We start from the raw sequence: 12,962 nt of genomic DNA, 5'->3' as shown, positions 1-12,962 counted from the left end.
GTGGAAAAGGCTGAAACGGCAAGGTAAGGAGCTGGCAGAGAACCTAGGATGGCTGCCTGCCATTACTGTCATAATGATAGCTGGCATCACTTAGAGCCAGGCAGGGCTTTAAGGGCCTTACACACAGGAACTTCTGTAGTCCCACAATAACCTAGAAGGCGAGTACTATGATTACGTCCATTTTACAGAAGAAGAAGCTGAGGCATGGTATGATAAGGTGCCTGGCCTGAGAGTGCGCAACGGGTAAGCAGCGGGCATGGGTCAGACCTGGGTGCCTGCCCCAGTCTGTGTCTTCACCACACTGGCCTGTCTTAGATGCTAGCCTGCTTGCTCAGGGGGTAACACCTTCTCCATCTCCTACCAGCACCCACCCACCCTGGGCCTCCATTTTAAGTCAAAATATGTCCTGTTAGCAGTAGAAAAAGCCCACCTTTTAAAGTGGCTAGTTCTCTTAGTCCCTCTTCACCGTGATCTCTGGGCCCCAGGCATGTGGCTCCCCATGCCTGCGGAGCCTTCACTTACTGGTCCCAGGAGAAGTTCCCTAACTCACACAAAGGCTCTCAACAGAAGAGCTCTGGGTACTTCTCTCTTGTCCTGCACCTACATCAAGTTACTTGGGGAACTTGTAGATGGTGCAGATACCCAGCCTCAAACAACCTAGTGAAATAGATCATCAAGAAGTGAGGTCTAGGAACCTGTATCTTCAAGCACACTAGGTGATCCTTAAGGCGAAGGAGTCATTTCCAATCCGCCTTTGATTCTCTGGCCCCTTTGCATAAGGCCAGCTAGAGTGAATTATCCATCAATGCTCACTAATGCATGCATGAACAGGTCTGAGAAAGCACTTTCCAACTCTCGGCTGGGACCAGGTCAGGCTCCATTCAAACAGGTTTCCGTTGCTCACTGTGAAGCAGGAGCCAATCTATTTGCTGGCCACAGGGCTCTAGAGTCCAAGACTTTGACTTGAGCTTCAGTTCTACCACTTAGTACCATCTGAGTGGTCTTAGGTGCAGGACCAATCTGCTTCAAGCCTCTGTTTCCTTCTCTGTAAAATGGGGATGGTGACAACTACTCCCGTGAAGGTATTGCTGTGAGAAGGTGTTTGCTGGTGATGGGGCAAACAGTCTATAAATGTGGGCTTCTATTATTTTTATTATTGTTATTTTTGTTATTGGTGTTATTATCGTTGTTCCACAAAATATTTTACTTTGGAAAATCAAACACCCAGTACGCACATGATAAATTCTTGGTAAACTGCAACAGATGTATCGTGGATAACATTAAAGAACTACCAGCACTGAGCATCATAAATGAGCTCGATCAGCTTAACCACAGATGGAACTTCTTTTCTGCTAGCCCCCTCTGGACCTCTTTCACTTGGCTTTCTAAAACCACCCAAGGATTGTTGATAGGAAATGCTGCTTTCCCTTCAGGCTAGTGGTGATATCATCAGTTTTGAAAGGGCCAAAAAATACAGCAGACTCAGAATGACCTCCTCACCTTGCTGGACTTATGGTCCACGTTAAAGGTGGCGATAACCCCATCTGTCAACTCCCGTCCCTCTCGAAGCACTATATACTCAGACAGCCGGTTGGCCAGGTAGGTTTTCCCAGTGCCGCTGGGGCCAGAGAGAATGATCCGACGGTGCTCTATCAGGAGGGAGACGTAGCGCTGCAGGATGGGCTTGGGAATCAAGGACTCAAACACCAGTGAGTCCAGGCTGTTTTCTGCGAGCCCTGCATTTGAGAGAGACAGGAAGCATCTGAAGCCCTGTAGAAAAGGCAGCTCTCTGTGCTTGCCTAACTGGAACTGCCAAGACCTGAGGTTATTCCTCTCCTCGGCAGTCCACTCACCTGAGACTCCTGCACACCCAGGAACACTGGAGGCTGAGAGCAAAGTGCTACTGCTCTAGGAAGTCACCTCCCTGTTCATCAACGCCATGTGCTTCTGTCTCCTGTCTTGGCTAACTTCCCAGATTCAAACTCACCTTGAACATTTTGGCTCTCAGTCCCTATCTGTCCTCTGCAGAATTCATGAGGCTCTGGGCTCTATTTGCCTGTCTGGATTTACTATACTTACTACACACACACACACACACACACACACACACACACACACACACACACACCCCTCTAGTATACTATACCTATGGCATCTGCCCAAACCAAACCTGAGTCCTGTCTGTCACAACCCTGAGGTTGCCTCTTCACCCTGCTCCCTCCCACATACCAGGTACCACTGCTATCCACACTAAGATGTGCCACGAAGGCAACAGCACTTTTATCTTTAAAAGGAGGAAAAATGCAAGGCGGGATCATTTGATTCCGGAATGTGAATACTGGCAGACCTAGCCTGAAATGTTGTTAGCTGGGACTCTTGGTCCTCAACAACATCAAGTGGAAACTTATCCTTCTCCTTTCCTATCTGGGACAATGTCATTAATCAGGGTTGTTGGCTTCACAAGGGGTACCTTTTGGATACTGTCTCTAAGAGAAGATCCATCCAAGGTTAGCTGTCCAGAACCTCAGGTCACTGTTAAAAGGTACTCTCAAGAAACCAGCAAAATTAATAAAAAGTAAACTGAAGAGTATGTACTGTTTTATAATAGCATATTCCTTCTATGTACTCAGTCACTGCTAGCAGATCCCCCCAATGCATCTATATCTAAGTGTACAATGACTCTTCCAGAATGAACATGACAAAGGCCCCCAGATGCCTTATCTGCTAGGGACAAGCCTAAGATTTTCCTGCTACTGAGCTTGATGTAGTGTACACTTGCTCAAACCTCAATGCAAAGTATGGAGTGTAGGGTCTCTAAATTTAATAATAATAATAAACACAGGAAAAAACCACGAGAACACCCTCTCTGCATATATATGTACTGCTCTGTTTCGGTCTTCTGCCATAAACCCCACAGGAAGTGACTATTTTGCACAAGAGCTCACTTGAGGAAATGCAAAGTCAAACCCCCTTCCCCTGGTACCACTGAAGTGAATCACTGCAGCTCAGGCAACTCTTTCAGCTCAAATCCTTGAGTGGTTTTTAGTGTCTTGAAGGCATAAGTTTTAAGTACTCTAGGAAAGAGAAGAGTCAGGTGTCACTGAAAAATAAACCTGAGCTGATCCCTTGAGGTGCTAAAACTTGATGTGCTGACAGCAGCGACGGATCAGGGTCTGCAGAGGGGTGGCACGCTCCACTAGAGGCAGGTAATCTTGTTACTTTCTAGAGAGGCTTGGCCTGGTCTCAGCAATAGGCCATTCCTTTTACTCCTCAGTCCTTTGTAATGCTCACAGGTAAAACCAGCGAGTGAACAACGCATGCTTGGCAGGAGGGATGAAATGCAATTTGAACTCAGGACATAAAAGGCTCTCCTTAAAGGGTTCTTGTCGAGGATGATTGTTCCAGTGGGTCTGGTACTCCTTCCTGCTTCCCCTCATGGTAGAACTCTTCTTTCCCATGGGGAGCTCATTCCTGGTGGTTCAAGTGGAACCAATCCAGCTCCTCCACCAATTCTCCTCCACTGGTCCAGCTCTTCCACCAACCCAAATGGATGGGCTGGTGCCCAGGCTCGGACAAATCCTCTCCCTGGTCATAATGACCAATTCAGTGATGGGCATTTGACCTATAGTGGGCCAGAGTCATCCCTAGGAATTATCTGTTACATTTTCCCAAAAATCCCTCTTTCCTTCAGGTTCCTAAGCTAGAATAAGGAATTGGGCTACCAGGGGCCATTTCATCAACCATGTACAAAGAGCTCAATAAATAAGCACAGCCGATGGGCAAAGCTGAGGCAGGCCTGGTCCTGATTCACTGTCTGACCACCTGGATCCAGCTGTGCTTGAGGTGTACCCCTGGATTGCCCAGGGCCATGAGCCCATACATTTCCTTTTTTGTTACAGCTACTTTTGAGTCTGTTTCTGTCACTTATAGTCCAAAGGCACAATTGTGGAATTTCACTTGCTAGCAGGAGAAGGCTGTGTGAGGCTCAAGCAATATGTACCACTTGCCACCTGCAGAGCAAGATCTTAATTCCTGCTGATGGAAAATGGTGGGGTGCTTGTGGAAATTCTACCAACCAGGAAATACACCTTGCATCAAACAACTGCAAAACTGCAGTCAAGAGCAGTGCCTTTCAGGGAAGAAAGAAATGAGACAACACAAAAGAATGAGCCTAGTACAGTATTTATGAAAGTCTATATTCAAGTGGTCCATAACATATAGGAAATGATAGGGTTTTACAATCAAATACATTTGGGACAGACTGGATTAAACAGCCTTTTTAACAGCAGGAGTTAGGACATTGAATGACAGAGCCTTTGATGTACCAGTGCACTCCTGTCCCCTAAACACAAATGGGGATAACGATGTAGTTTCCCAGAATTGCATGGCAGTGAAGCTTTTTTTATCCTCAGTGAACTTTGTGGGCCTGGAGTTCTAAGGAATCCACTGGCCTGGGGCTTAATATCACTAGGTAATGAGAAACTGGAAGCTCTAGCAGCATCATGCGTGGGCACAAGCTTCAGCAGTTTCATCAGGATGCTCAGAGTGACTCCTACAGCCTATTGCAAGTCATGGTTTTCCCATCTGTAGAACGGGACTGCATCCAAAGCTTGCTGGCAAGAGTAATTCATCAGTATTGGTGAAGCCCTATTTCAACAGGGTTATTAAGATTCCATCATCTCAGAGTCATAAGGCTAATGGGATCTTTTGTTAGATAATTGCAGCAATAAGCTAAAATGATTTTGTTTCCTAAGGTGGTTGAAAAAGCAAAAGACGGTTCAACTTGTGTAGAGTAACTGTGGTAGAAGGGAGAAAAGCAGCCCACAAATATATGCACAAACAAAACTGGGGCCACAAGTGCCTATGCCAAGTCACAAAACGAACACTGCAATTCCTGAAAGCTCCGACCTCTGCAACAAGCTCAATTACCTTTCACAGTCACTGAGATGGTCGTGTTCTCTCCAACCAGATAGCCACAAGGAAGCAGCTCCGGTGTTTCGGAAGTGTTGCTGCGCTTGATTTCTCCAATGCTGTAGCCAAGAACGCTGTCTGAATTCAGCCCTAGCTGACTCACTGGGTCGACATGAATGATGTATTCCTGGAAAAAATAAAAAATAAAGACCCCATCAAAGATGTGGCTAAAATCTGCCCATGACTCATGTTTTCCCTGGGTGATTTATGATCATATTCTCTTCTTTCTCAGATGTCTGAGTTGAAATTGAGCTGTGGGATGAGGGGGAGAAAAACTGACTTTCTAAGGGGATAAAGCCCGAGTACCACAGGCCTCTTAAAATACAGATTTATCTGGGTAGCAGTGGAAGAAAAAAAACAAACCCCTAACAAGGTTGTGAACGTTTAGTCTGGATGAACCAAGCACGGAAAAGCTAGGCTGCTTTTCCTAAGTTTGGCTGAAGTCTTGAAGACATCAGGGCCTGTGAATGGTGCTGGAAAATTCACAAAAAAGTAATTTTGACGGGAAATCTCTCTTCCATCCCCTTCTTTTGGCTCAAAGATCATACAAAGAGATTAAAATGCAGACTGCTAGAAAAAATCAGCTCTAGATCTTTGAGAAGGAAAACGTGTGTTTAATTTGGAAAGTGTTCCCTCTTAGTTGAGTGAACAAAAGGTTTTAGGTTAGTAAATGTAGAACTAAGGTCCATGTACTAGGAGGTGACTGCACGATGACTTAGGTGGAATCCCAGTAACAGGCTTTGCATGGTCTCATTTCCTCACTTACTATGATGCCAGTGTGTCTCTTTTCAGCCCAAACTGTTATTCTAATCCAAGGATGTCCCAACTGTCCATCACCAGAGATAAGTTTTTGGCCTAGGTCGGAGAATCGGTCCATCTAAGCCATTCATATGTCTTCTCTGGTCTCATTTCTATAGGCTGGCTTACCAGGATGGGGACCAATCTCCAGTCAAAAAACAGAATTTTCTCTGTATGAGGCTACCTGGATCTAGCTGTTAGAAAGAAACTATAGTGTACTATTAGGTTGTTGCAAAAGTAATTACGGTGGTGCAATTACTTTTGCACCAACATAATAGTTAAGTTAGGTTTTGAAGTCAGACCAACTAAACCGGACCAACGGGGTCTAATTCTAGATCCATGACCTTGAACAAGTGCCCAACCTGACCCTCACTTTCTTCACCTTTAAATGGGATAATATAAGGGGCTTGGCATAGTGTCTGGCACAAAAAACGTGGGCTATTATTACTACTCAGGGAATATGATTAATGAGCACTTATAGTTGTTGACTTACTTCAGGACAATAGAAAAAAATGTACCAAAAGCTTCCTTCAAATCACCGTGTGTTTCAAGGTTCACCTTGGTACTCATTAGTTATTTATCCCATGGCAAACACCCAATCTAATAATGTGATTAAAAAGAATAGAGAAATAAGTATGGCAACATCCTTGAGCCTGGCCATCGATCAGACATTAATGTCACTCGTAAAACAAATCAAAGACTCTGAAGTGTTGGCACAGGATACCTGGAAAATCAAATTAAATCCCCCAAAATGAAGGCTAGAAATCTGATGTCTAAGCCCTGGCCACAGATTACATACTCCAAAGCATATGTCCTAAGACACAATTCTAAGGTGAAAAGAGAGTTGGACATTAGCAGTTCACTGTGAGAGGATCAAAGAGTTGCTCAGATCACACTCACTAGCTGGCCCACCACTGCAAAGGGCAGATGGAAAGAATTTGGCCGATGACCAGTCTGTACTTACCATTGTCCTTCCATTCCCTTGAGAGCCAGGGAACAAGTTCCAGCAACATTAACATGTAGGGAAGGGGACAGGTCTGAGAAATGGCCAAGCTCAGGATATCAACCTCTCTTTTCCTCCCCAGGCCCGGATGCCCATGTTAGGTAGTATGCTGTAGCCGTTGTCTTGAAACACTTACTTTGAACAGCCGTCTAACCACCCCATCGAGCACATCCCACTTCGTCTTGCCACTAACTCCAATGCAGCCAATAAGAAAGAGGTGTGGTCTGGAATCCTAAGGGTAAGGAAATGTACACAGGTGAAAAACAGGTGGATCTTTTCTGACTCAGTTCAGCAGAGGACTCAGGTTGCCTTAGAACTCCGCCAATGGTTTGAGAGGGGAATAAAAGTCCTATTTGCATTAATACCAGGTATAACTTAGGTGGAAGTAATAGTCTTAATACCTTTCCCTGCTTTACTGCTAAAACAGCGTTCCAAGAGTCAGGAAGAGAGGATTTCCTCTCTGGAATATGGAAACTTTTGCTAAGTAAATGTGTCAGACAGGGCATAAATCACATATTCCTTGTATGGAACTCTCTCCACATCTGTCTAGCATCTCTCTCTTTTCAAACCTTGCTTATAAACTCACCTCTTCCAGGAAGCCTTCAGTGATTAACCCCATCAGGCTCAGAGCTTAAATTGCTTCAGCAATTCTGTACATAACTTATATAATGATACATTCTGTACTAATTTATATTTAGTTTTAGGTATTTCTGTCGTATTTTTGCATATCAAGTTTACCTCCTTACTAGATCTTAAACATTGTCAGGACAAAATGTGTTTCTATTTTTTCTTCTATCTTGTTTTTAAATAACATTTATTGTTTTTATTCTTGTTAAAACTTAAAACATGTGCAACTCAGAAAATTAGTAAAACTCTGGGAAGAATACTCTCAAAACATCTTTTTCTAACTCTTTTGCATCTCTGTTCACAGGGCTTTGCGTAGTGGCAGCTAACCAGATCACAGTGATAAAAGAAAAGCTGATAGAACATGCCATAATATTGGGTTTTTACATGCTCATAAGGATCAGAGTCAGGAGCGTGGTTGGGCGGAGGTGGGGGAGGTGTCATATGGTGGCTAAGCAAAATCAGCAGAGAAAAGAGCACCAGTCTTGCAGTGACATGATCTGACCCCACCACTTGCCCCTGGCTTCAAATAAGTAATGTTTGGGGTCTTGGGTTTCTCAATTGTATAATGAGGATAATAATCCCTGGTCAACCAACCTCACCTGTATGCTGTAGTGATGCAGAATAATATAACTTTTGAAGGTGACTTGTAAACTTTTGTAAAAGGTATGCTCTATCTGTTCATATTGACAATCACTAGAATAAATAGTCCACAAGGTATAACCTGCATTTACTGTAAGAATGAGTTTCCCAGCCGGCTGTGGTGGTTCATGCCTATAATCCCAACACTTTGGGAGGCCGAGGCAGGTGGATCACAAGGTTGGGAGTTTGAGACCAGCCTGGCCAATATGGTGAAACCCCATCTCTACTAAAAATACAAAAATTAGCCGGGCATGGTGGCAGGTACCTATAGTCCCAGCTACTTGGAAGGCTGAGGCAGAAGAATCGCTTGAACCTGGGAGGCAGAGGTTGCAGTGAGCCGAGATCGCATCACTGCACTCCAGCCTGGGCAACAGAGTGAGACTCTGTCTTCAAAAAAAAAAAAAAAAAAAGATAAAGAAAAGAAAAAAGAACGAGTTTCCCCTAATAGTCCATCACTTTACTAGCTATGTTTTGAAAACGGAGCTATCTATTGTATATTTCATGGCTAGATGACGCCAATGGAAGTGCCAAAATGCTGAGCTTACCCCCTATAGTGAGGCTAGCAAGCCAGCCACAAAGCTGAATCCCCTAAGAAAGGTCTGGCTGCAGACGCTTTGCTCTGTGGGTTCCCTAGCTGTCTGAAACTACAATAGCATGTTGGCTAGAAATACTAAGAAATAACAAACAAAAAACACAAGGGAACTTGAAATGGTGACTCATGAGGCCTTTTCACATTTATTCGAGAAATAGTCATTCAAAGCATCACTGGGTTTTAATCACTGGCTAAAATTCAACTTTCAATATCAGCTCTAGCCCCCATCCCAAAACAGTCTCTGGCAGTGGTATAGACTCTGGAAGTTCCTAGACTTTGGAAGTGAACAGAAACCGTACTAGGAAAACTCAGATTCCCCAGCCTTGGGGAGTCAGGACGCCCCACTAGCTCTATTTTCAGCCACCTGCATGCTCCCAGGGCTTGGCATCTCCATCCCTTGATGTCTACCAAGATGTCTACTCTTGGTGACTGATGACCGATAAAACTGGTGCTCTTGGTCGGCTGCATGTGGTCAGCTTATTTCTGTACCTTACATGCTGAATGTGCATAGCTGCCTCTGAAGTGCTTTGGGAGTATATTACATTCAGAAAGGCCCTTTCCAATGGATGTTAGTGTTTAGTTAATTACATGAAAGTGAAACGTGGGACCATTTTTAGTATTCTTTATTAGACTTTCAAGCACACGAGAAAGGGAAATGCCGTTCGCACACTTTACTTGTGTCAGAATGCTGCAAGGGATTATGGTTAGTTAAGAGAAGGGTTAGTAGTATTTCCAAATCACCTTAGGCTCCAAGGTGATAGAGGTTTTACAATTAGATCACTAAGCTAGGTAGTTCTACCTGGGGGAGGGACAGGCAAAGCAGGGAAAGGGATCCAACTAACCTCCTTCCACTTCATTTCCTCCTGAAAGCTGACAACTATCTTAACATGCCTGCCTCCTTCCTTCCGAGCCGAGCATTCACCAGTGTCATCCAGCAACATGTCTGCGAATGGAAAACATCAACAGCCTTAGGCACATGGGGACAGCAAAGCCAGCTTCCTGACACCCCCGCTGCTGGTTGGCACAGCAGCGGGACAAACAGGTGTCAGGGTGCAGGGGGTGGGGGGGAAGGGGAAGAGGAGAGGGCAAAATGGAGAATGCAATCACAGAAACCAATGGTGGACCAACCAAAGAACCAGTAGGCTGACAATGCACCTTGCCAGATGGAAGTGCGAGGGAGAGACTCAACCAAAACAACAACAGCAGCAGCATCATGGATAAAAAATAAAAGCATCAGCCTTAATACGCTTACAAAGAAAACCTAGATTGTGTTCACTGATGGTTGCGCCAGCCTGGAATCCATCCTGAAGGCAGGAAGATCATAGACCAAGCCACTGCCTCAACTGAGACCTGCTACTATGGGGTTTGTGTACAGCATTCAGCTTGCAGGTCAGCCTCTTAAAATGGATCAAACAAACTCAGCATGGTGGGCGAGGGGATCCAAGCTCAGGGCTTGGAGAATTTGGGGTGCTGGAGCAAAGCATGAGAGCAGTCTAACGGCTGGGCTCATGTTGGTAGCAGACTCACACCCAGACACATACACACCCCAAGTGCACACACGCCTGTTGCCTCTCCATTTGATCTGTTGATCTGCTTATTTTGGGGTTCTCGCTTAGAGATCAGGGTGCCAGCTGTAGGTCCATTCCTGCCCCCAAACCCTGTAGGCCACTCACCCAGGCTGGTTGACTCAGTGAGGTTCAAGCTGTGCTGGGAGAGGCCCATGGACTGCCTCGGGGAGGCAGAGATGGACACTTGGGAAGGAGCCCGGCTGCAGCCACTGCCTTGAGACTCTGACTTCAGCCGATCATTCTCAGCTTTCAGCTTCTCTATTTCACTCTGCAAAGAGTAATGGAGAAGCTCCCTTAGTAGGCAGAAGTAATGTGAACAAGATTTTTCTGAAGGAAGGATCTGAAAGTTCCCTGCAGAAACCAGGCTGGTCTTCCACCCAAGGCGAACAACACCCTCAGAGAGATTTAGCAGTGTTTGCTAACCCTGCTGTAGACACAAGACATGCTGCCACGGGAGATCCATCCATTCAGAGAACAGGCCTTTGAAAAGACCTCTGAAATGCTTCCCAGAGTCTGCTGCTTGAGGGTTAAGTGAAAAACAGTCTTATGATCTAAGAGGTTTGTGCAACTCTGGCTTTTACAGGCTTCTTTCCTGCAGGACTTCTCAGAATCTTTAATGAGCTCCTCTACGCCATGAATTGAACAGAGGCACATGGTGTGCAGCATTTTCCAAACATATTTGATCAAGGTATTCTCCTTTCATAGAGCTTCTCATGGAAAGAGTGTTTCAGGGAACCTCCTTTGCGAAACACTGACTCCATTAAGGTCCCAGCAGACTCTAGAGGTATCTTTCATTCTATGAATATTCATGAAGAACCTACAATGTGCAAGGCATTGGTGCTACGTCCACAGAAAGGTATGCAAAAAGCCCAGAAGACCCAAATGTCTTCACTCCATGGCAGAAGGTGGGAGGGGCTGTAAGAACATATCTACAAGAATACTCAGATAAGGGTACTAACTCTCCAGCTGCAAGACTTGGAAAGGAATCAGGCCGAGCATTAAGGGAAGGGTCTAACTTGGATGTGCCGAGGAATATACCCAGTGGAGGGAACAATATGAAAGAGGAATTTCCAAGGATGCAAAGGGGGCAGTCAGCGACTCCATCTGGCTGGCGAGTAGATTCTGGGAAGAGGAGCTGGGGAGGGTGGTGTGGATTAACAGTGGAAATGACCCTGCAGAAGGCCTTGAAGGCCAGCTGAAGGAGACTGTACCACATGCCACAGGCACCAGGGGAGTCACCAAAAGTATTACGTAAAGGAAGAGCATGGGTACTCTTATTCTTCCAAAAGACTGGTCTTTGAGCAATGTGTGGGAGGGACTGAAAAGAGATAGAGGCTGGGAAAGTGAGGGCTGCCACCAGATTCTGATGTAGCCCTCAGGGCTTAGTGGAGAGCAGCCTCTGGGAGCTCCTTCATAGACAGCCTTGAGCTCAGCCCATGCTCCTGGGCTCTCACCTGCATCCTGTTCATGGCCTCCCGGAGCTGGTCCAGCTGGTGGGCAGAACTGAGAGCTTCTAAGCGGATATCCGTCAGCTTCATCTCCTTGTCTCTTAACTCATTTCGGAGCTGCATGACGGTCTCAGCTTCACTATCCATGCATTCTGAAATTCTAGGGAAAGAGGAATGTTACTGATGAAAGCAGCTCCTTTTAGTCCCCTACTGAACACTGGTCCACATCAATCATCAGGTTTGTTTAGCAGTAACTGTGAATAACCAGCTGCCTGGTGCTTCCTGGGGGTGACAATGCCAAAAGCACCTGAAAACAGATTTTATTCCTTCTCTGTATTCTTTTTTTCTTCTTTACATTGGTTTATTTAGACCACTGATGTTTAAAATCGTTAATATAGTTAGATTATTATTTACTGTATTGTTACTTTTCTATTTGTTGTCCTTTTTCTTTGTTCCTATTTTTGTCTTTCACTCTTTTCCTGAGTTCCTATTTTTGTCTTTCACTCTTTTCCTGCTTTTTGTGGTTTCACTTTTTAAATTTTATTTTTATTTTTATTTTTAGAGACAAGATTTCATTCTCTACATTCTTTCTTTGCTGAGCTCTGGCAATCAGAATGGCTTTGGTGTGCCTTTCAGCAAAATTCCAGGAATATAAGGATAAGCAGGAGCTGGCAAAAGAGAGTAGTAACCTTCCAGTTTGATAACCCCCTCCCCCACCATGTGTACACAGCTGGGCTTCCATGACACCACACGCCCTTGAGTTCCAAACCGACTCAGAGAAGCAGGGTCAGCTTACTGTTTTAAAGATTAGAAACTTCTTTATTAAACAGCTGAGGGGTGATTTTTATTTGCCAAAATGGGGATGAAACCTAAAGATATGCGTGGAAGGTGTTAATCTGTTCCTGATCACATTCTGAAAACTCACTCCCCTAAAAGTGTCTAGACAGATCAACCTTCTTTAGTTCTCTCAGCCCCCACACTGATTAACACACTCAGGGCAAGAAGGGAAACCTCTTCAGGGAGTTAGAGAACAGACGGGATGGTGTGACAGGCAAGCCAAAGTTGTATCTGAAAACTCTGCAACAGCCTGGCTAATTATCTTCTTTTCCCTGCTGCACACCAGGTCAAGGTCACCATGGGACCCTGTAGAGTTCCTCTTTCTGAAGAGGTGGTTCTTCTAGCTTAGGCTCCTTAGTTACTTAGGTTTGCTCTTCAAACACCTGGCAAATCAGCACAAAGTAGAAGATCATACAAGTCGTGATGAATTGCAATGTTAGGAAAGATAGTTCTCTTAAAAAAAATAGTTCTGTGAGTTT

General features: G+C 45.0%; 1 protein-coding gene across 14 annotated transcripts in view; it reads right to left on the bottom strand.

The window, feature by feature from the left end:
* NAV2 (neuron navigator 2) overlaps positions 1-12,962 on the bottom strand; it is a 773,425-nt gene that overhangs the window by 18,863 nt on the left and 741,600 nt on the right. For 13 of the 14 annotated variants that reach the window (XM_054662160.2, XM_508328.8, XM_054662163.2 and 10 more), the window contains 6 exons: positions 11,653-11,806; positions 10,304-10,466; positions 9,473-9,573; positions 6,909-7,004; positions 4,930-5,098; positions 1,501-1,736 (listed from right to left, as the gene is read on the bottom strand). In XM_054662160.2, coding sequence (XP_054518135.1) covers positions 1,501-1,736; positions 4,930-5,098; positions 6,909-7,004; positions 9,473-9,573; positions 10,304-10,466; positions 11,653-11,806 — 919 coding nt within the window. Of the gene's footprint in view, positions 1-1,500; positions 1,737-4,929; positions 5,099-6,908; positions 7,005-9,472; positions 9,574-10,303; positions 10,467-11,652; positions 11,807-12,962 lie in introns of those variants that run through there. The other variant, XR_008538002.2, reaches the window with a different exon arrangement.

This window comes from Pan troglodytes, chromosome 9 (assembly GCF_028858775.2).
Source record: "Pan troglodytes isolate AG18354 chromosome 9, NHGRI_mPanTro3-v2.0_pri, whole genome shotgun sequence".
NCBI lineage: Eukaryota > Metazoa > Chordata > Mammalia > Primates > Hominidae > Pan > Pan troglodytes.
Note: the sequence above shows the minus strand (reverse complement) of the source record. Positions and strands in the feature narration are given on the sequence as shown.